Source organism: Populus euphratica, unplaced genomic scaffold (assembly GCF_000495115.2).
Source record: "Populus euphratica unplaced genomic scaffold, PopEup_1.0 scaffold6.1, whole genome shotgun sequence".
In the NCBI taxonomy this organism is placed as follows: Eukaryota; Viridiplantae; Streptophyta; class Magnoliopsida; order Malpighiales; family Salicaceae; genus Populus; species Populus euphratica.
The window spans coordinates 3539933-3561480 of record NW_011499849.1 but is presented as its reverse complement, the minus strand read 5'-3'; the positions used below and the strand labels follow the sequence as shown (position 1 = coordinate 3561480).

At 31.9% G+C, this 21548-nt stretch overlaps 3 protein-coding genes across 3 annotated transcripts; 1 reads left to right on the top strand and 2 right to left on the bottom strand.

Moving 5' to 3' along the window:
• Positions 1 to 30: 30 nt before the first annotated feature.
• On the bottom strand, positions 31 to 1607 carry LOC105120707 (acyl carrier protein 1, mitochondrial-like). The gene is made up of 2 exons (XM_011019014.1): positions 1338 to 1607; positions 31 to 454 (listed from the first exon to the last, which is right to left on the bottom strand). The coding sequence occupies exons 1-2, from the start codon at positions 1527 to 1529 to the stop codon at positions 278 to 280; spliced, it is 369 nt and encodes a 122-aa protein (XP_011017316.1). The 5' UTR covers positions 1530 to 1607; the 3' UTR covers positions 31 to 277.
• Positions 1608 to 6137: 4530 nt separating this feature from the next.
• RAB6A (Ras-related small GTP-binding family protein) lies at positions 6138 to 9065 on the top strand. The gene is made up of 6 exons (XM_011019012.1): positions 6138 to 6491; positions 6858 to 6928; positions 7570 to 7658; positions 7802 to 7913; positions 8405 to 8495; positions 8588 to 9065. Exons 1-6 carry the CDS (start codon positions 6375 to 6377, stop codon positions 8732 to 8734), a joined length of 627 nt encoding a protein of 208 aa, XP_011017314.1. The 5' UTR covers positions 6138 to 6374; the 3' UTR covers positions 8735 to 9065.
• Positions 9066 to 18387: 9322 nt separating this feature from the next.
• Positions 18388 to 20933, bottom strand: LOC105120705 (uncharacterized). Its single transcript, XM_011019011.1, has one exon. The coding sequence runs from the start codon at positions 19619 to 19621 to the stop codon at positions 18623 to 18625; it is 999 nt and encodes a 332-aa protein (XP_011017313.1). The 5' UTR covers positions 19622 to 20933; the 3' UTR covers positions 18388 to 18622.
• Between the last annotated feature and the right edge of the window lie 615 nt (positions 20934 to 21548).

Here is a 21548-nt window from a genome sequence, read left to right as displayed (position 1 = left end):
CAAAGGCAGCGGCAGGAAACCAGAGCATCCTAAATGTGAAAAGAAATTTTGTGCCATTGAGTACTTCCTCACAAATGGAAACTGGTGATCATTTGGTACTAGAAGCATAATGAAGTCAAATGGCAGTTCTGCCAATGCTACTCTTATCAAACAGACTAATATTATTTCCAATCCCAGCATGAGGATCAAATCCATACAAACACTGAACAAGGAAAACAAACAAAACAGAATGTCATTGTCTTCCATGAAATTCAGGGAGGGAAACCATATGCTCAAATCAACTAGCCAGTGGATGGTTATGAATGTACTCAATAGCAAGGTTACAAGAGTCAATCTTATCGGCTTCCTTGTCTGGAATTTCAAGCTTGAACTCCTCTTCTAGAGCCATTACAATCTCCACATTGTCCAAGCTATCCAAGCCCAGATCTTTCTGGAAATGGACTTCAGGAGTCACCTGCAGATAATCATTTGGAATCCAAAACCATTAATTTTTTCCCTGTCTGTGGAAAATGAAGATGCTTGATTTAAACAATAAAGATAAGCGGAACTACAGAGGCAAAATTTGGCATGACATATGGATGTGGTTGCATAGGTGATTTTATGCTCGATATAGAAAATGAAAATACATGCTAACATAGTAATTGAGAGGCCAAGTAGCAAGCATGAGGTTCAATAATGGACAAGGAGAAAAGAAGAAATGTCTCTTGGTGTGCTTATTTGTATCTCATGAATAAAAAGAAGCTCCAGATTTACTCTACTAGGGAGCCCACAACTTATTCTATTTTGCCTTCCGTTCTCTTCTCTCTAAAGAATAGACTGCAGAATTCTGTAATTGAAAAGCTGCTATTATAAATTGGATGTCCGCGCCACCCAAACAATGTGATCTTAATGTTGTATATAGCTAGTACAAAAACAAAACAAAAGCCACTAAATTCTAAGCATTCACAGAGAGACAGAGCACAAGGAAATAAGGAAAAAGATAAACAAGAAAAAAGCAAGAGACAGTTAGAAAAGACCTCAGAAACCTAGATTGCATATTTTATATTATTTATCAAGGTCAGAAAATTGAATAATCATCAACTTCATACTAAACATTTTCTAATAATTCAGTTAATGTCTCTTCACAGATTTTATTCTATATTTTTTTCCAAATAACATTCAAAACCTAACCAGGATTCTGAAAGATGACGAGTTAAATTAATTAGAGAAACAAAAGGTAAAAGATGAAATCAAATGAATCTCTATTATAGCATAATTAGAATCTAAAGCACATTGAAATTGAAAGGAAAATAAAATTGAAATGGAATGGAATGGAATGAAAGGGAGTTCGATCTGACCCTGGAAGGATCGACTTTAGGGAAGCTCTTGACAACAGAGACAACTCTGTCGACGACCTCTTCCTTGGTCAGATGGTCATCATGCGACGACATTAGCCGGACTGAACCGGACGGAGCACATGGATTTGTTTTGAGTCTTAGGGTTTGCACCGGCACCCGAATGTGGTGTAGCACGGCTGCTCTCAATGCCATTTTCCCCTCAGTCTCTCTTTCAATTTCACTTGGCCTTTTGGACTCAACCGATGAGAATATAGTACTTGGATCGTTCGTTCAGTGTAAACTATTTTACGATCAAATATTTTTAAAATTTCTCACGTTTGTTTTCAAGAAAATGTATTTAAAAAAATATAAAAATATTTTTTAAAATTATTTTATCAAAAAAACTGGTTATCAATAAATATTTTTTATAGTTAATTTTTAAATACAAATAATAATTTATTTATAACATCATTTTATCATCATTTTTTTTTGTCACTAATACCCCATTATTTAATTTCACCGCCACGAGGTAAAGAATTGGTGGTGGTAAAAAAGTAGAGGCAGTTGTTTATATGATGGCCACTAAAGGTTTACATGGTTGTTAATTTCAGGATCCGTGAAATTAGTCGTGGTGTGTGCAAGCTGGTCCGGACACCCATATTAATCTAAAAAAAATAAAGGTAGAGTAGCATGTAACTAGTTAGGTAACGGATTTATTATTTATTTTAAAAAAGATTTGGTCCGTAGGAATCAAGGCTAACGTCTTGTATATACAGCATCTAAGTTTATTTTTGGCCTTGCAAAGCCAGTAATCCAAGGTTATTTTAAGTTTTGTAGCATGCGGGGTTTAAAGAGAGTTGGGTATAGCGGGTTCAAGCCCATGTGTATTGGGATGTACTCGGCACAGGAACAGAAATCTAAGCGTCATATAGGAGTAGGGGTGTCTCAATACTGTGATAGGATCCTAACCACCACGTGTTATAAAATATTTATTTATAATATAAAAAATAATATTTTTAATATTAATATTTTTTATTGTAATAAAAATAATAATATTCATAATACAAATAATAATAAAAATATAATAAAAATAATAATATTTTGAGATAAATATTTTATATTCTTAGAAAAAACAATAATATTGACAACATAAATTATAATATTTTTTATATTAATATTTATAATTGTTGAATATTTTTAATAATACTACATGGCGGGCTCATTTTTTATTTTTATAAAAAATACCATAAAAATTTATAATATAAATAATATTATATTTTTTTAATTTTTTAATTATTTTATTTAATAATAATGATGATAATAATAATTCTAAAAAAAAATAATATTTAGAATCCAGAAAATATCTGAAAAAGCTTTATTGCTATTTCGCGAGGTAATCCACGTCAATGTAATGAAAATGAGGGTCCTACGACAATAACAGAACGTCCCAAATAATCAACCTGTTTTTCAAGTCTCACGAAACCTTCCTTCCTTCTTTGTCTTTAATTACATATGAAAACGACTTGTAAACTTTATTATGACCCCATGAACTTGAGTCTTAACGAAGGATCCAATAAAATCTTAATGCCAAACTTATTTTCCTTGAATCTTTAGTCATGATCCAAGCATCACATGTGTTATGGGGAATGCCTAAACCTTAGACAGAGTCTAAATGCCACGTATATGCTAGGAAATGTCAAGTGTTATGTGCATGCTGGGGAATGCCCAACCTATAGGCAGAGCCTATGTGTGTGTTGGGAGTGCTCACCGATATGCTTAACCCCACCAACAGTGCTACATAGTGAAAACTTTTTTTTTTTTAAACTTTCACTATTTATACTGAAAGCACTTACAATGTATACATAATACAATCTACGGTAAATTCATTTAAATGAACAGTTGCTTGCGCTATAATCAGATACTAATTCCTTTTAGTTATATCTACTTAATAAGTTATAAAACTAATTAAACAATGAGAGGAGGACTAGTAGCGGTAAAACTAATCATTTATTAAAAAAAAATAAGTAAAAGTAGTTATTAATTGAAGTTTATGCTAGCTGTTTTGTATATCTACATTAGTAATAACAATAAAACCTGGTCATTTAGATAAGGTTTCAAGTTATTTTTAATAATAAAAAATGAATACATAGATATAAACATATCTTTTAACATCATAAAAAAATTAATTGAGAATTAAAAAGTTAATATATGTATTTAATAAAATAAAATGAAGAACGGTTATCACTGGCTAAAGACTAAAATAAAAGGCTTAAATATATATGTGATGTTTTTTTTTTGTTTTTTTTATTTAATTATAATAAAGAAGGATTTTCAAAAGACAGGCAATAATTTAAATTACGTGGAAAAATATAATTTTTAGTATACATTCTCCTTTTATTATTAATATGTGTTTTTAGTAAACAATATATATTTCTTTAGCTATGATACATGTGTGCTTTAAGCAATTAAAACCAATATTCAAAAAAAATATTAATGACTTGGAATAAGAATAAGACTATATTTTTAATCAAGATATCTTTCCCTTGTCAATCTTTTCTCTCAGCATTTTTTCACCATGAGTTTTTCTTTTTAAACAAAAACTTATTATAATCCAATCTTAAAAGCAAGTTTTAATAAAAAATAATTTAATAATTTTGGTGCAAACATGTTAAAAAATATAAAAAAATAAACATGAGAAAAAAATATAAAAAACAATAATATATATTTCATCTGCATTTAGAAAATATGCATGTTATGTCCATATATAATTATTTGAAAAATAATTGTTAATATTGCATAAAAAATACTTGTATTATTTGAAATAATGGTATAATTAGATAAGTATCTAAAACTCATTTGAGTAAATTTATTATAAAAAAATCTAATTATAAAATGACAAAAAAAATAACGAGATAAAATAAATTGAATAGGCTAGCCTGTATAGAAATATAATTGTTGTTGCTTTTCAAATAGCTTTTTATGCTAAAATGCATGCCAACGATATTTTTTTATTTTTTTAAAATTATTTTTAACACAGCATATCAAAATAATTTGAAAACATTAAAAAAATATTAAGTTAAAATTAATAAAAAAAAAATTATTTTTTTTTAAAAAATACTTTTAAAACACATAAACAGGCTCAACCCGCATGAAACCCCCGGTGCAGCTGATTTTTTTCCTTCTTACAAGGCAAGCATCGCATTGCCTGCCCCATTCTCAAGTGAGCTACATGTTGCATGCTTAGATAGACAATGTCGTGTGTTTGCAATATATATATATATATATTTTTTTTTATCATCGAGTTCAAGCTTTTAATTCTAAAAACTCATAATTTATCCAAAACACATGAAAAAAATCTTACAAACCTCTCCAACTTCGATTGTAACAAACACAAATCTTAATGAGTATAAAAACTCAAAATCAAATTAAATAATTTTTTTTTAAAACTTCAATTTACATTTCCAAACTTCAATTTTAATAGACAATGTCGTGTGTTTGCAATTTTCTTTTTATTTTCGAGTTCAAGCTTTTAATTCTAAAAACTCATATTTAAATCATATTTAATCCAAAACACATAAAAAAAATCTTACAAGCCTCTATGACTTTAATTATAACAAACACAAATCTTAATCAATCTAAAAGCTTAAAATCAAATTAAATATTTTTTTAAAATTCAATTTACATTTCTCGACATTATTGAAAGTAAAAACTATCTCATTGAATTTATATAAAAAATGAATTAATAAAAATTAAAATTAAAGTTATTAACAGTCAGAATCTAACTGCCCAAAAACTTTACCTCTTCATAAATTTTTTCAGTAATTTTCTTTCCCCTCTTAAAATCATGGGATTGAAAGTAAAATAAAGAAAGTCTGAGACCTTGATAAAAAAAAATTTAAAAACATAAGGGACTAAATGTACAAAAATGTTAAATTAAGGGATTGAAGTGTAGATTTACTCGAATCTTGAATAGGAAACAAGGAGAAAAGAATGTCACTTTTCATCCATATCATTTTTTATCCTTATTCTTTCAATTTTGTTTTTAACTATCTCTAAAAAATTAGTCAACGTAAAATGGACATGCCATTCAATCCCGAAATAAATTTTGACACCCCAAGTATGCAATAACATGCAATCCAAACACGAATAAAGAAAAATCAAAGACGACAATAAAAGAAACTGGAAGGATCGAATTTAAAGAAATCAAAGTTGGATGAGTAAAACATCACAAAAATAAATCTTGTAGGGGTGGAAAAGGAAATTCTCATAATGAACAATGCTATGAATAGGGGTTGTGTGGTGAACCCCCGTCCTCTTTTAACACACGCAGTATGTGATAGAAAATTTTTTTGGATAACAATAAAATAAAAATTATAAGGATTAAATTAAAAAAATAAAAAATAAATGATAAAACTGTCATAAAAATAAAATTTAAAGAATTAAAAAAGCAAATTCAATAGTTATCAGTGCCATGAACAATATACAAAATCCATGTTCTCTAAGGAGTGATGTTTAATAATGTGGCTCAAGATATTAACGTGTTCTTACAAAAATATTTTTTAATTAAAAAGATTATATATATATATATATTAATTTTTAAGAGTACAACCATAAAAAATAACTAAAAGAATTAATTTAATGTTTTTTAAATAAACACTTTAAAAAACTGGCTGGATCGCAAAAAGGGATCCTCAGGATATGTTAATTGTAATTAACAGAAATCGATGGTGACACGTCGTTTGTTTTTTTAGTCAAGCGGTCTAGTCTAGTGGAAGAACGAATGACAAACAATGCCTGCCTTTCTCTGTTAATTAGATATAAACATATAGTGGTGACGTGGTAGCTTCTTTGTAAGGAGTTGACGCTCAAAACAAAGGTACCAGCCAGCCCATCGCCATTGATCTCCCTCTCTCTTCCAATTACAATTTACAAAAGAAGTAGGACCTTGATCTAGATCTCGATCTCGATCCGCATCTATCCGTTCAGGCGAGATCTTGATTCTTGGGTCCTCTTATATTCGTGGGAGATAGATCCGATTGATCAATACAACATATAATAATGGCACCGGTATCGGCATTGGCCAAGTACAAGTTGGTGTTCTTGGGGGATCAGTCAGTGGGAAAAACCAGTATTATCACTCGCTTCATGTACGACAAATTCGACAATACCTATCAGGTAGGAGTACTGCTTGCATTTCCTTTCCTTGCCCCATTCCATTAACAAGCCAAGCTAAGTTTTTCTTCTTTTTTCTACGCATCTGATTCGCATAGTTTCGACCGTGATCCTTTTTTACTTATTATAAGATGATATTTATGGATTTTTTTTCGTGTCTTCAGCTGATCTGGGTCTCAATATATATATGTATGCATGTATAAAAGACGTAGTAATACTGGATAGTTATTTATTTTTATCAAATGTTTGATTCTTGGTGCTGGAAAATGAAAATGATTTCCTAACTAAGCAGTAGTCTGGCTTATATTCTGATGGTCAAGTTGATGATCTGCCAAGTGATTATGTTTATGTTCGATTGATGATAATCAGGCTACCATTGGCATTGATTTTCTATCAAAGACGATGTACCTTGAAGATCGAACTGTTAGGCTGCAACTCTGGTAAGTTTTCGTCCTAATTATGTAGTTAATTAGCTGTATGTTCTGTATTGTCCTTTTCTATTTTTTCTTCATAACTTGTCTGCTTTCGAAATTTGAATGCATAATGTTGTTCATGTTTACTTTTATAAGTGGCAATGGATATGAAAAATCAGTACAACTACAAAGTGTGCCTTACATGAGTTGGCAGTCTCCTTTTATCTGTCACTTACAACTACAGGATTCGAACCTCTGATTCCTCCCCTTTTCATTGATGCCATTCTGTTCTTTACCTAGTCAGGGTATAACGGTTTGCAAGTTTTACAAATTCATTTGAAACATGGTAATAGGAAAACTTTTTTTGTATTTCTTGCTTGGATATAAAACGTGGGTTTATTGCTTCTTGCTAGATTAGAAGAGCTCTTTATGATTGACGCAATTTGATTTGTGCAATTAAAATTGTTAGTTAACGTTTTGCTGTCAAAATTTCAAGGGTGTACACTGTACACTCTAGGCCCTGTTCTTTTTTCTGATGCAGATGAATATATCAATCAGCTCTTATTTGCCTTCGTTCATAAGCATAATCTTGTTGATGCGATTATTGTTCTTGGGTCTCTCTACATAGTTCAGCGTTTACATGTTATAATTCATGGAGTAAATTGCAGGGACACTGCGGGACAGGAAAGGTTCAGGAGTCTCATCCCAAGTTATATTAGGGATTCCTCTGTGGCAGTCATTGTTTTTGATGTTGCAAGTATGTGATTTTCTTCTTCTTTGGGAAGTTCCCGTTTCCTTTTTCCGCCACCTATTTTAAATTTCCTTTGATGGGTTTCAAAGTCAAACAAGAAATACAGCTTAAGAAATTCACTAACGATCTAGCATTTGCTTGTGGTTTAGGCAGGCAATCTTTCTTGAATACTTCAAAGTGGATTGAAGAAGTTCGCTCTGAGCGGGGGAGCGATGTTATCATTGTACTTGTTGGGAATAAAACAGATCTTGTGGACAAAAGGTGGTGATTTGCTTTTGGTTGGAGTTCAATGCGAAACAAGTTGATTAGCTTGCTCTATTTAGTTTTCAATTTGCTAATTATGCACCTGTGTAAATATTTTGACAATTAATTGCCTTGTTCTATTTCTATACTGTCTGAAAATGAAAAGGGGGGCTATCATGCGGCAAACTTATTTTCTGAAGTAGATAGTGAAAAATCAACATTCTAAGTCGTGAAAGATATATATTAGGTGCTTACACATTCACAATTCATCAATTTTCTGTCTAAACTTGATTTGAATTTGTGTATCTTTAAAATTTGAGACTATGAAATGGTGAACCATACACCTTAAATTAAATATTGGTGCTCTGATAATCTAGAGATTTTTTTTATGAACAAAATAGTTTAAAGAAATTTGAAAGGACCTGCTGAATCTTTTGTTCATTTATATCAAAACAAGTAATCTTTTGTTCATTTATATGATCCTTGGGATCTTGTGGCTGGTTTGACAGGCAGGTATCAATAGAGGAAGGAGAAGCTAAAGCTCGTGACCTCAACGTCATGTTTATTGAGACTAGTGCAAAGGCTGGCTTCAATATAAAGGTGAGCCATATTTGCTCATGCATGGTAAAGAACTTACCGTTAACGTGCGTGCAAAGAGAACATTTGATTGCATACCTTTTCCCCTTTATCAGGCACTGTTCCGGAAGATTGCAGCAGCCTTACCGGGAATGGAAACACTCTCTTCAAGTAAGCAAGAAGATATGGTTGATGTCAATCTGAAGTCTTCCAATGCAAATGCATCACAGTCCCAACAACAATCAGGAGGATGCGCCTGCTAATATAAATAAGTTGAGACGATATGCCTGCTAGTATACAAAAATTGAGATCTGAGCACGCTTCCATGAGCCCACACTGTCCGTGTAGAGTTTGCATCCTCCCCTTATTTTGTAGCATCTGTATTGGTTTCGGTTTTGGTGCGTTGTTATAAGACAATACTTGAAAGAGGAGATACTTGTTGTCGTTAGGCTAGCCCTAACAAGTCATGTACGTATGGTTGTTATGGACCTAGAGAGATTGTGCGAAAAAAAATTTCTTATTAACAGTCATATTTATTCTGTTTTACTGTTGAAAATAGACTTTCGAATGAATTGATTTGATCATTCTTACATACACAGTTGTGATTTGTGACATAAATGTATTGGCATATCCCCCTTGTTTAAAGGGAACCCCTGTCTGCTTTGTGGGGTGCGAGGGATATATGATCTGAAAATGTATTGTTCCAGCTTTGCATGCCGATAAGCTGTAAGCTTAAATTGATTTCTTAATTCTGGATTCAAAATCAAGCCTTGATGCTCCTTTCCGAAGAGAAAAAAACACTTCCTGTTGACGGCGCTGTGCCAAAAGTCCAGTTAGAAAATTCCACGTCAGAAAAGGCAGGAGTCGAAGTGGTAGTACGTAAGAAGATGGATTTTATACATATTTACCCTGGAGTGTCTCAAGATGGGAATCCTGGGCTATCAGGTGTTGAAGGCTTGCTTAGAGATTCCAGGGAACGCCTTTTGGATTTGGAAGGCTTTGCTGCATTCAAGCGTTGGGTGGGGCAATGCATTAACAGCAGAAGAATGGGCTCTTGAATAAGGCTTGGAGATGGGCATGGGAATTTGGAACGAGGGCAGTCCTCGAAATTGATTCCCTCGTTGTTCAAAAACTTAGTCTAGCTACGGAAGTAGTAGATTATGGTGCCCCTGTCATTCTTGCAAAAACATATTAAAACACTTATAGGTATATATTCAGTCTTCGCCACTCTGGCTTTTTTTTTTATATTATTATTATTATCCTTGGGCTTTAGGCCCCAAACAAAGGTAAGGTATATTTTCTAAAATTTTAATTTTTTTATATTTTTAAATTATTTTAATAAAAAAATATGAAAATATTATTTTAAAAAATAATAAGGATAATTAGTCACCGCCGCTCTTGCTTGCAAGCCGTACAACATCATCCACGTGGCGCTATCAGACAAGTGAATTACTGAAGCCGTAAAACCCCCAAGCAACGAATAACTTTTTCCAAAAAAACAATAAATTGAGAGAACCGAAAAAAGAATAACAACCGATTGAATCGACGATCAAGACATTGTTGTCAGAGTGATGTCTCCTTAAACAGCAGAAGGAAAGAGAGCATTCGAACCTGTGGGAAGTGCATCTTTCTGTTTGTTTTTGTATATTAAAAATGTTTTTTTAAAATAATTTAATTTAATATTTTATTTTTAATTAATATTTTTAGTATTTTTAAATTATTTTAATATATTAATATCAAAAATAATTTTTAAAAAATAAAAAGTATTATTTTAATATATTTTTAAATAAAAAATATTTTAAAAAACAATTAAGAAATACTTTACCACACATTTATACATCTACATGCAGGTATCTCACTTTTTTTTTTGTCTGTAACTGTTTGATTGTTGACGAGACACTTTTACATTATTATTTTTCAATCCGTATGTTACAGGATGATAATTATGTTTGAAAATTCTTGTGTTTTTCATGCACATAAAATAAAAATCAGTGATTGATTGAATGAGAATAGTATTTATTTGCTGGAAAACACTTGTTTTTAAAAAGTAAATTTTAAAAAAATAAATTATTTTTTAATATTTAATAGTGTAATTATATTTAAATTCTAAAAAGTCAATATAGTCATGTTTAATAATTATAATTTAATCTATATTTAATCTACAATCACAATATAATAAGACGTGTAAAATCTCCTTTTAAATATGTATTTTTTAATTATTGTTAAGATATGTTATATTATATTAGACTAGTGAATAAAAATATCATAATAAGAGCATATAAAATATAAAAGATTGTTCAAGGTAAACTTATAGTGCATACAATTTTAAATTAAAATAATTTTTAAAACAAACATGCTTTTAATATAAATATAATAAAAATAATACTAGCATGCCTACTAAACATATATTCAAACTTGTAATATATATAATATCAAAGTACTGACATACATACAAATAATAAAATAACAATGCTTAGATTAAAATAAAAAAGATATTTACATATTGAAATACTTTAAAGGAATGAAATTTTTGTTGTTGTCAAAGATGAATTATGTCTTTAAAACTTCAAGCTCATCACTTGTGTAAATATAATTTTTATAATATTTCTCTCAAGATCTCAACACCATCACCTTTGATTAACCACCATAAATCAATAATTAAATTTAGAAAAATCAAGAGTTCTTTGAATAAAAAAATCAAAGATTCTTTAAGATTAATTTTTCATTTACCTATAGTTTATTTAAATCATATTAATTAAAAAAATTCCAACAACCCCTTTTATGAATGAAAATTGCCTCAATAGTTTGAAAACAACTAGAAGATTTGTTGAGAAAACTAATTTGATAAATTACTATATCATGATAAATAACTTTTAACTTTGAATATTTTTCTAGTGAAATACCATTAGATTGTCTTTAATTATCCAACCTTTTATATAAATTAAGACAAAATTACTCACATGGCTTTCTAATTATAGATTTATTTTGATTCTCATTGTTTAATGATGTTATGTCTATAACTTATGTGTTTAGACTTACTATAATATATTATTTTATGCCTTTTTAATTACTGATTAGTCATTACAATTGACACAAATAGCTTACATTGGTTTTAACTAACATGAAATATTTTCTAAGAAATCCTAAATTTTTTTTTTCTTCTACTTTATCAAGAACATTAAATTAAATTTTTATATCAATCTTATTAGTTAACTTTGAGGTATTTAATAAAGAGCGTGAAAAAAAAAATCAATTTTGAGACTCCCTTCACTTTTTTTCAATAGTAAACTTTAAAAGTTAAAATGTTAAAAAAATTAATAATAATTAATTTTTACTATTTTTAACATTTAATTAGTGATTATAAATTAAGAATTATATCTAGAAAAAACCTAGAGTTTTTTAGATTATTTTTTCATTTCTTTATAATTTATAATTAATTTATTTAAACCACGGTAATTAAACAAATTTCAAATATTAACTGATTACAACTTGAACATCAATTTTTCATGCAAATCTCTTATTAATGGTTCCTACTTTCTTGACAGCCAGGTCGTCTCGATGGAGTTCTCCTCCATTTAAACAGTTTTTTTTTTCCCCTGCAAGCTAGTGGTTTTGCCGTCCTCCTCCTCCCATGACGACGGATTTCATCATCCACATCCAGTGAATGATTTGTTTCCTAGTGCTTGCATGTTTCTTGCTGGCATGCAAATATCTGTACTCCCATTGACTCTTGTGTTATAATTTGTATGTTACCTAGGTTATCGGTTCGGATTTGAATTCGAGATTAAATTGAGAGGAAGAGACATCTTATAGAATGAACTGCACCCGACTCGGTACGCCCATCTAGCTGAATATTACATTTAATAATTTCTAAATTTTACTAGATTTCGATTTTGATTTCATCTTAGAATTCTCTTGATATGATTTAAGTGTACAAGTAATTGATAAATATCTCACCTCGGAAAAATCTGATAAAAATAATGTGTTTATGTATAAATTAATGTATAACCCATTAATTAATTTAGGCTTTGGGGTTAAAAATAGTATTCTTCATTATATATAACCTCTCGTGTATGAAGGCTTATGCATCTACTCAGATATTCGCATCTCCTTAACATAAAAAGATAATGTTGATTTAATTTGCTTTTGAATCATAATTCAATTTCTTTTTTGACAAAAATGAATTTCGTTAGAAGTATAATGGAAGGCAATTTCAATGAAGAAGGCAGGCGTTTCAAGTAATAATCAATAACTTATAGAAATGTAGTTAATTCTTGCTTAATTAATCAAACTTTGGCTCAATTTTATAAAATATTTTCAAGTCAGAAGTTAAAAAATAACCCTGAACAATTTTCAAAACCTATGACAAACGTGGCCTTGAACTATTTGTGAATGCATGAAATTAAGGAGATAGCTGTTATACAGAACACAATATTAATTATGTGTGTTTCTAAGATTCAAGGGGGTAATTGATCCAAGTGGTTTCGTGTTTATTTTTTAAAAAATATGATTTTAAGTGCGAGTCTTGTATATAAAATACATTATTAATAGAAGAATTCTATCTTTCAGCAAGCCGGCTGCACTTGATCAAGATATATCAGAATTTATTAAAAAAAATATGCATGTTTCTAAACACACCCAAGCATAAGCGTCTGGATATATAATGTTGAAATTGACCTCTTTGATGGAACGTTTGTGAGTTAAGGAAGGAGACGGTAGAGAGATGGAACTACCGCCCATTTCCTGCCCCCTTGAGGGCCCTACCATCCCCCCCAAGGAAAGGGGGAGAATAACACACACACACACACACACACACACACTTTTCTATGCCATATTTAGGAGAACGGTTCTCCGAGAACCTATGTTTGTCGAACCGATATTGCCCTCAACCTCAAGTTCATCATGCCTGAGAATCTCCTTTGCAGACGTGCATTAAATTGGAACTCTTTTCATTTCTTGCTGAGTTAATTGTGATTTGTGAATGAATAGGGAAATCAGATTTTAATTGTTCAAGTTTAATAGCAGGTATCGTTAGGATCTGAGGTTCATTTGTTTCTTAGTTTTTAATGATTTTCTGCATTTTTAGGTTAATATCTAAACTAATTAAGTTCCTATGTTGTGGTTGAGTTTAAGGCATCCACTCAAAATTGTTTTTGCACTAAAAAAGAATGTTTAAATCATGAGAGATTTCTCAAATGAATTAATATTGAAATTTCCTGATTCGTTTCCTTGCTTATAAATAATCAAATAAAATAAAATATCATAAAATGAACACTTATATTTATATTTAATTAATTTAATTAAAAATTTAAATATTTTTTTAAAAGTTAAATTTAATAAATAAAATAAAAATAAAAAAGACTTAAAATAATCTAAGTTTATTTTATCAAGAAAAAATAGTTTTTTTAAAATTTATTTGTTGTAGTTCAGAGAATGTTAAAAACTTGTATTGATTTGGTGTGTTTTAGATAATTATCACGTATTTTATTATGAGTTGAATTAAAAAAAAATTTAAAAAAAATAGTGTGATAGAAGAAACAAGAATAAGTAAGATAGAAATGGATATGGTCGTGGAGATTAAGACAAAAATCTCATACACAATTTTTAGTTAATTTTTTGTCCCTCTAGGAGAGATAAGAGAGACAAAGACCAAACTAATTTTTTTTTTTTTATCATAAATTTCTAATATCTCTTGATTTTAATTAAATTAGTTCCTAATATTATATTTGAAAAATAGAAGAAGAAAAACATAAGCAGGAAGGAGAAAAAAAAAGGGAGAATAAATATTAAATAAGTGGTCACATCATGGAATAAGATAACTATCAATTGAAAGCTTTTAACACTCATAGACAACTAATTTGATTGTTTTCATTTTATCAAATTAATATGGAAAATTAAATTCCTCAAACTAAATAATAAATTATTTCACATGATTTAATTATCCGTAACAATTAAAATAATGAGTGAATTAGAGTAAATTATTTTCCTATGAATTTAATAAAATTGATTAACCAAAGAGTGATTTTTATTAAAAAGTATAAGAATGATTTTTTTTTACCAAAATGAGTTAGTTTTATAACATTATAAAAAAAGAATATCATTATCAAAAAATTTAATATAATAATTAAAACATACATGATATAGAAAAATTAAAATTAATCATATTCTTAAACAAATTGGATTTAATGATGAAAAAATAGGGATTGAATGATAACCATGTGCATATGTGATAAAATTATTTTCTTGTATTTCTAATTATGTTAAATTTTAAATTTTTATTGGTGAAAGTATTTTATTTTATATATGATTAGTTTAATTATTGTTTTTATTATTAAATATATTTAGAGAAATGATTTAATGACTAAGTTTTATTAACAGAATTTCAAATATTGCGAGTTTAATGACAATACATATAAGGGGTGAAATTGACTTTTCAACATTTTTATATCTTGATCATTACCAATCAAATAAAATACAAAGACATTTAATATTGTCTCTTGCAATACACAATCTTAATTTCATTTTGTGTTTTATCCTGTTTTCTTTATCATAGTTTTCTTTATATTTTTTTTTATTTCAAAATAATAACCCAACACTATTTTATGGTCATACTTGGAGCTCAAACCCCTAAGAATAACTCTAAAAAAGATATTTTAATTTACAAAAAATTTAACCGGATCAAACTGAAATCAATTTGGTTTTATCTGGAAAACCAGGAAACCAACACCATCTCCACTGTCGAGATCGGCAGCCATCCTTGACTTCCACTCCTCTTTCAACAGCCACACTAGAATCAACCGCCGGTCAGACCAGGCTGCTACAGCCTCTATTCTCCTTCAAACACTACAAACAGGCACCAGGCTGTTTTCAATTTAATTTTTAACTAGCAACACAACCTATCCTGCATGAGACTACAAAAAATTAATTAGTTATATTGTAAAGATTAATTCAAATCAAGGGATTCATCTCCATGTACATTTACATGCCTTGCAAGTTCACTTAAGCTCCGGATTAAAAAATCTCATTGGATTATTTATAGGAGTGATCGATGGTATGATATTGGTTTTTTTAAAAAAATATTTTTTTCTGAAATTATATTAAAATAATTTTTTATTATTAATTTTTACAATATTACATCAAAACAATTTTAAATAAAAAAGTAATTTTTTAAAAAACACTCAAATGCATTTCCAAAGAACACCTCAGTGTTACTGGTAAGAGAAAATATGTTGGGCCACATAACACAGAAAAACGGACACGGTTGTATTGAAAAGAAGAGAAGAGAAAAGTCAACCGTTCTTATATTTCCCATTAACTTGGATCGAAGAGTGAACAATGAATGGGCACATGCAAAGGTCAGAGAGTATAAATAAGACAATTAACTTTCGGAGCTTCAAAGTGTCCAAACTCCGCATTCAATTCTCCATTTCTCTCCATCTCCTTAAACAAGAGGTGTTGATAACTGAAACCGTTAATAGCATCCGCTAAAATGACATCCAACCACCATATATATATATATAAATGACATCCAACCACCATATATATATATCGTTAGGTGCCAGTTATTAAAATCCATGGTTATCATGACATCTTAGCCATGCATATAGCTGAATGAATTTAGGTTTTAATACTAGATATATATAAGTAATTCCATTGTTTGAGTTTTTGTTGTATTATTGTATTCTAATTTATACGTACTTTGATTCCTTTTAATTTCAATAGGTATTTTCAAATCCCCTTTCTCATGAAAAAAAATAAAATAGAGAAGTCGTCTAATTTGCAAACCAGGTTTTGGGCAATTTTTTAGGAAAAATGTAGGAGCCAAGTCGACTAACAACAGTAGTGAATGCTCTTACCAGCAGTTTTCTTCCCGAAAAGCAAAGGTTAAAGGAGACAAGTTTATGGTTTGTTTCTCCTTGCATTTGAAAAAAATAATTTATTTATTTATTTTAAAATTATTTTGTTAAAAATAAATTTTAAAAAATAAAATATATATTATTTTAATATATTTTTAAATAAAAAATATTTTTAAAAATAATTATTTTCGCAACATTAAAAAGATGTAAAAAGAAAGAAGCTTTCTTCTCCCTTCCCTGGCTACCACCTCTTTAATTATTTGAAATACTAATCTATTTGACTCAAGCAATCTCTCCATCCCCGGCTCTTAAATTTACTGTGTTTAAAACGCTTTCTTATGTCTAGGTTTGAAGAAACACATCAAGCAATTAAATTAGGGATGGATTCGAGGATTTAATTTAATTTGGAAGCTTTAAAATGAACAAAAAATGGCGGCAAAAAAAGGAGTGTGGTTGTGATTACGATCCAACGGTTGAAAACGAACAAAAAAGAGAGACACTGATGGTAACTAATCGTGTTCTGTTCTCTAGGGAACCGCACATCATGAGAGTGTAGAAGAAGGGTCTTTTCTTTTCCTAGATCATATGACCCCACCTTTTCTGACCGTTAATAAACAAGATGTGGTCAGGACATTTAACTCCTTCGATCCCACCAGTGATGAACTGCAGACAATACCGCCGCCGCCGCCCTCTCTTTTGGGAGCGACTCCCTCTGTTGATGACTTAATTATGTCCAAGTCCCTGTGTCAAGGACTAGTTAACAAGCCTTAATAAACCAGAGAGTCTAAGTTAGAGTTCAGCTCCCTCTGGGCTCTTGGGTTCTATCCTGTGCGTATAGCTACCCACGGGTAACCACCATCGAAGGCGCATGCTTTTATGAGAGACCATACATGGATTTCTTGCTCGCCTTATATGAGCTATATAGCCAGAGTAGCATGTATACATGGAACCTGTGGGTTCTACCACCCACCAAAGATGGATGGAATTTGATGCACTGACACCTCATTCTTAATCCATTTCTCCTTCTTCATCAACCTTTTCAACCACTGATCAGACTACCCACCCATCTGCATGTTTCGTGTATTTCTAGTGGGGAACAGAAACATCACTCACTCACTAATTTATATGCCTGTCAAAAAAAGATGGATGCCTTTCCCATTTGGCCTGAAATGGTCTTAGACCTAGTGATGCTGCTGCTGGTGTAGTGGTATTAAACAATACAGGTAAGGGTTGAATGTTGATTACTTTGATAAATCTTGTGATCAAAAGATAGTTAAAAATGATAGCGATCTTAATATTTAAGATATTTCATCGTGAAATCGACTTGCATGTGAATTAAAACTAGCCACAGCATATTTATTACATGCCAATATTTATTAAATGCTTCAACTGACCATTAAAAGAAATGTCAAATCAAATGGCAGGAATAAAACGGTGCGCTTTAAGTTTTTGCAGCACCAAGCATCATGTCCCATAAATGGTCCGAAAATTGTTTGCCAGTATGGGATTAAATCACTATTTGTTTTTGTTTTTTTAAAATATTTTTTATTTTTAAAAAATTTATTTATAATATCAATTTATTAAAAAATATAAATTAAAAAAAATATTTTAAAAAAAATCTACACTCTTAAATAACCTTTAAATCTACCTAACAAAAAATATATTTTTATTTACTATCATGTCTATTTTTTTCTAATAAATAAAAAAAAACCATACTAGTTTTTTAAAAATACAATTGCCTTACTTATTTATTTCGAGAATAAACGTTTTATTAGCCCAAAGAACCCGACAAACGTTTGAAAAACAAGAAATGTGTATTAGCAACGCTTACAAGAGACATAACTAGTATCATCCCCAACTTCATCACAGTCCAAGAGCACAAAAGTGAACACATCCAAACAGAACAGTCATGTCCACAGAAGATGAGAGAGAGGAGAGATTCATACTCCACCAAGTATAATCATAATCCACGAAAAAGATGATCAAGTGAGAAAGCCAACAAAGAAGAATGTGTCTAATTTCACTGTGTTCTATACACCCATTAAAATAAATTCACAAACTGTACAACAAAAAAATATTTTTGTTTTTGATAATAATAAACATCAGTAATGTATGCGAAGAGCCAAATATATTTTTGATCTTTTTTCATTTTTCTTTTGTGTTTTTCCCTCGCCCTACACTATAAGAGCAAACGCAGAATCATGTATATAAACTGCAAATTTGGAGGGGGCAAAACCGTAATTCAAAATAAATCACCACTCTGGTCAAATCAAGCGGGAGAACGAGTCATCGCTCTCAATGGTTATGATTGACTCTACCAAAATCCGCAAGCTTCCTCGATCGGTTCGCGCAAAACGACGCCGCGGTGGACAGATGCGGCCTCACAGGAGCCCTAACCTCGCCAGAATATCCCAATTCAGGCGGCAATCCTCCCTTCTGGTTCCAATTCGGTTTAGGGCTCGCCCTGACAAGAGGACTCAAACAAAACGCCAATCCAGACACGTTCCTAGTGTGTCCCGCCTTCCCCCGCCGCATTACACCCGACGCTACCGGTGTCTTTTTCCACCCCGGCGACGACTCTGCCGAGCAGCCTCTCCCTGACGGTGACCGGCCGCAATTCTCGCAATCATTTTCGGAATCCGCACCTCTCGCTGGCGACATTCCTCGATCCAACCTCTGGCGAGGCTCTCCGCTAACCGCGCCGGAATATTCCACGGGCACTTGCCGTGATTGCTTTCTCCGACGACCGGAGAAGACCATCGAGAACCAGGAAGGCGAAGAAGAAGATGGTGGCTCAATAGAATCACGGCAGCCAGTCGAGTCTGTTTTCAATTTGTCGGATCTGGACCTGAATAAATAAGAAAAAAGCGAGAATTTTTGGCTTTGCTTGTTGTACGCCGCGGTTGTTGTGGTTGCGGAAGGGGTGGTGTAGGTAGGGCCCACCTGAGGAGTGCTGTAGAAACGGAGGTTATGGTGGTGGTTGTGGTTGGACCAGGAGGATGAGGAGGAGTCGGATTTACGGCGAGCAACGTAAGGAGAGACAGAGCGAGGAAATATCAGAGGTGGAGGTGGTTGTTGTAGATATTGAGAGTTAGAATCTGATTTACGGCTTTCATCTACTACCGCAGCGGCGCGTGAATGGTGATGGTTATGTGCCCTTGCGAATTGTGCCATTTGCTGCTGCTGCTGTATTTGAGCCTGAGCAGCGATTAATGCAAATAAGCGTTCTCGGAGACAAGAGGAGCATACGCCCACGCCGCTGCTGAGGTCGCCCGGGTGTTTTTTGCACCTCATTTAGTAAAACTAACAACAAGAGAGTACACGTGCTATGGGTTGTTTTGTTTGTGGGTGAAGAATGTTCACGTGGCGGTGGTGGTGGTGGTGGTGGTGGTGGTGGTCAGCGGTGGCATTTTGTGTGCGGAGGGTTTTTATTATACATGTAGGGTGGTGTCTGTACTGTAAGATAAAGGGATCTGATGAGGAAACCAAAGCGAAAGGTTTGTCTTGTTGTGAGGCTTAGAGAGAGAAAGATGAGGTATCATAGTTGGTGTGCAAGAGACTATATAAGGTGGGAGGAAAAGAGTGGGAAGCATTTGTGGGTTTGAGCTTTAAAGTTCTTGGTATCTAAATTAAATTTGGAGAGAGAGAAATCAAGAATCCATACAATAATACTGTGAGAGAGGGAGGGAGGGAGGGGTATTTTATTTTGTGTTAAAGTTCGAATATGGAAGACACCCTGGCTATAATGCAAAACCAAGATCTGTTTTTTGTAAAGGGCTATGGACAAACGGTGTCGTAGTTTCCAAATCAGCAAGGTAAGGTGCAAAATACAGGCATGAGGCTGTAATTTGCTGCTATAAATGACACAATTACTTTGAGGGATTGGATTTTGGGATTCTTTTACTATAAATCCAAGGTGCGCTGACTGTTCTCAACTCTTTACTTGGGCAGGGTAGCGTTTAAATTGTTATCACAATTCAAGATTTGCTGCCTTGTTTGCAATCAAAATTATCCACTCACATATAATAAGTAGTGCCAGTTGCCTTCAAGATTTTGTTACCGTCTCGGACTTTTGCAATTAATGATTGGGTGACTTGTCAACTGGAAATGGAAGAATTCTTCAATGCTAGGATGTGTTTTTGAATTGTGGAGTGCACACGCCCCAGTCGCAGTGGCGCGTGCGTCGAGTAATTCAGTTAATCGGGGACCAGACTAGGTGTCCTCCTCTCATGCGGGCGCGATCCAGGTGAGAAATCATCTCGGGTTTAAATCACACGGCTGCTTGTCGGTTTGTAAGAAAAAGAACGCGCTTCTGAAAAGCGTCGGAGAAAGCTTTTCCTTTCCATGCGTGCCTCAATTTTGAATTGCAAACAGGCTTTTTGATGATGGGCTTGGTGTGGGCCTTAAGTTTTATTATGTCTTTGATAAGGTCCAAACTCAGGACCCTCTGTGTATTATTGTGCCCTGCATGATGGCAACTATCCATTCCTGGTGCGCACTAGCTAGTACTATCCTCATTATCATCCACTCTACTTTGCTGGCTTTCATTCTGAAACCTGAAAATAATTCAGTTTATCATTGTATTTTAGAAACAATTTTAAATTTATTTTACCAGTCTGATTACTCTTAACTTGTTGTTATGGTTTAGATGATCTTCTTAATCCATCATTTTAGTTAATATTTATATTTAAATTGAAGAAAGTATATTCGAATAAAACTTCAAATTGATTAATTAAATGAGTAAAAAAAAAAAGTGTCACGTACGTAGTTGTTAAATGGAGTTTTCTTCATGGTTTTTTTTTCATGTAAATCAGATTTGTTTGAGTTTTTAATTGAGAGCATTTTCATCTACTTGTATAAAAATATCCGACGATTAAAAATTATTTTATGCTTAGAAAGTAATTAAGTTTATAATAATAATATATTAAGAATTGAACTTAAAATATAACAGCCAATTTAACTGAACTATTTTCTTTGGAACTTGGAAGTTTCGATGGCGTTGCAGGATCGAATTATACGTTCGCGATTACTGCATGGCTAGCTAGCCACTATATCTTCAATTGCATGTCTTAAATCCCGGCGGCAGCACATTTCCTCTCCATGCTGTCCTGCTTCAGCACATGTCGGCGTTTCGGCGCCGTGTATCATCGGGGAATACACAAAGTATATACCAAACTATGACCACCGATATCGATCCACGGCGGAGATACGAAAGTGGAAC

Excerpts from the sequence above, each read along its gene's own strand:
- LOC105120705 (XM_011019011.1), bottom strand. The coding sequence starts at position 19,621 with ATGAGGTGCAAAAAACACCCGGGCGACCTCAGCAGCGGCGTGGGCGTA.
- LOC105120707 (XM_011019014.1), bottom strand. The coding sequence starts at position 1,529 with ATGGCATTGAGAGCAGCCGTGCTACACCACATTCGGGTGCCGGTGCAA. Across the intron at positions 455-1,337 it reads CTAAAGTCGATCCTTCCAGG|GTGACTCCTGAAGTCCATTT; the intron begins GTCAGATCGAAC and ends GATTATCTGCAG.
- RAB6A (XM_011019012.1), top strand. The coding sequence starts at position 6,375 with ATGGCACCGGTATCGGCATTGGCCAAGTACAAGTTGGTGTTCTTGGGG. Across the intron at positions 6,492-6,857 it reads AATTCGACAATACCTATCAG|GCTACCATTGGCATTGATTT; the intron begins GTAGGAGTACTG and ends GATGATAATCAG. Across the intron at positions 8,496-8,587 it reads AGGCTGGCTTCAATATAAAG|GCACTGTTCCGGAAGATTGC; the intron begins GTGAGCCATATT and ends CCCCTTTATCAG.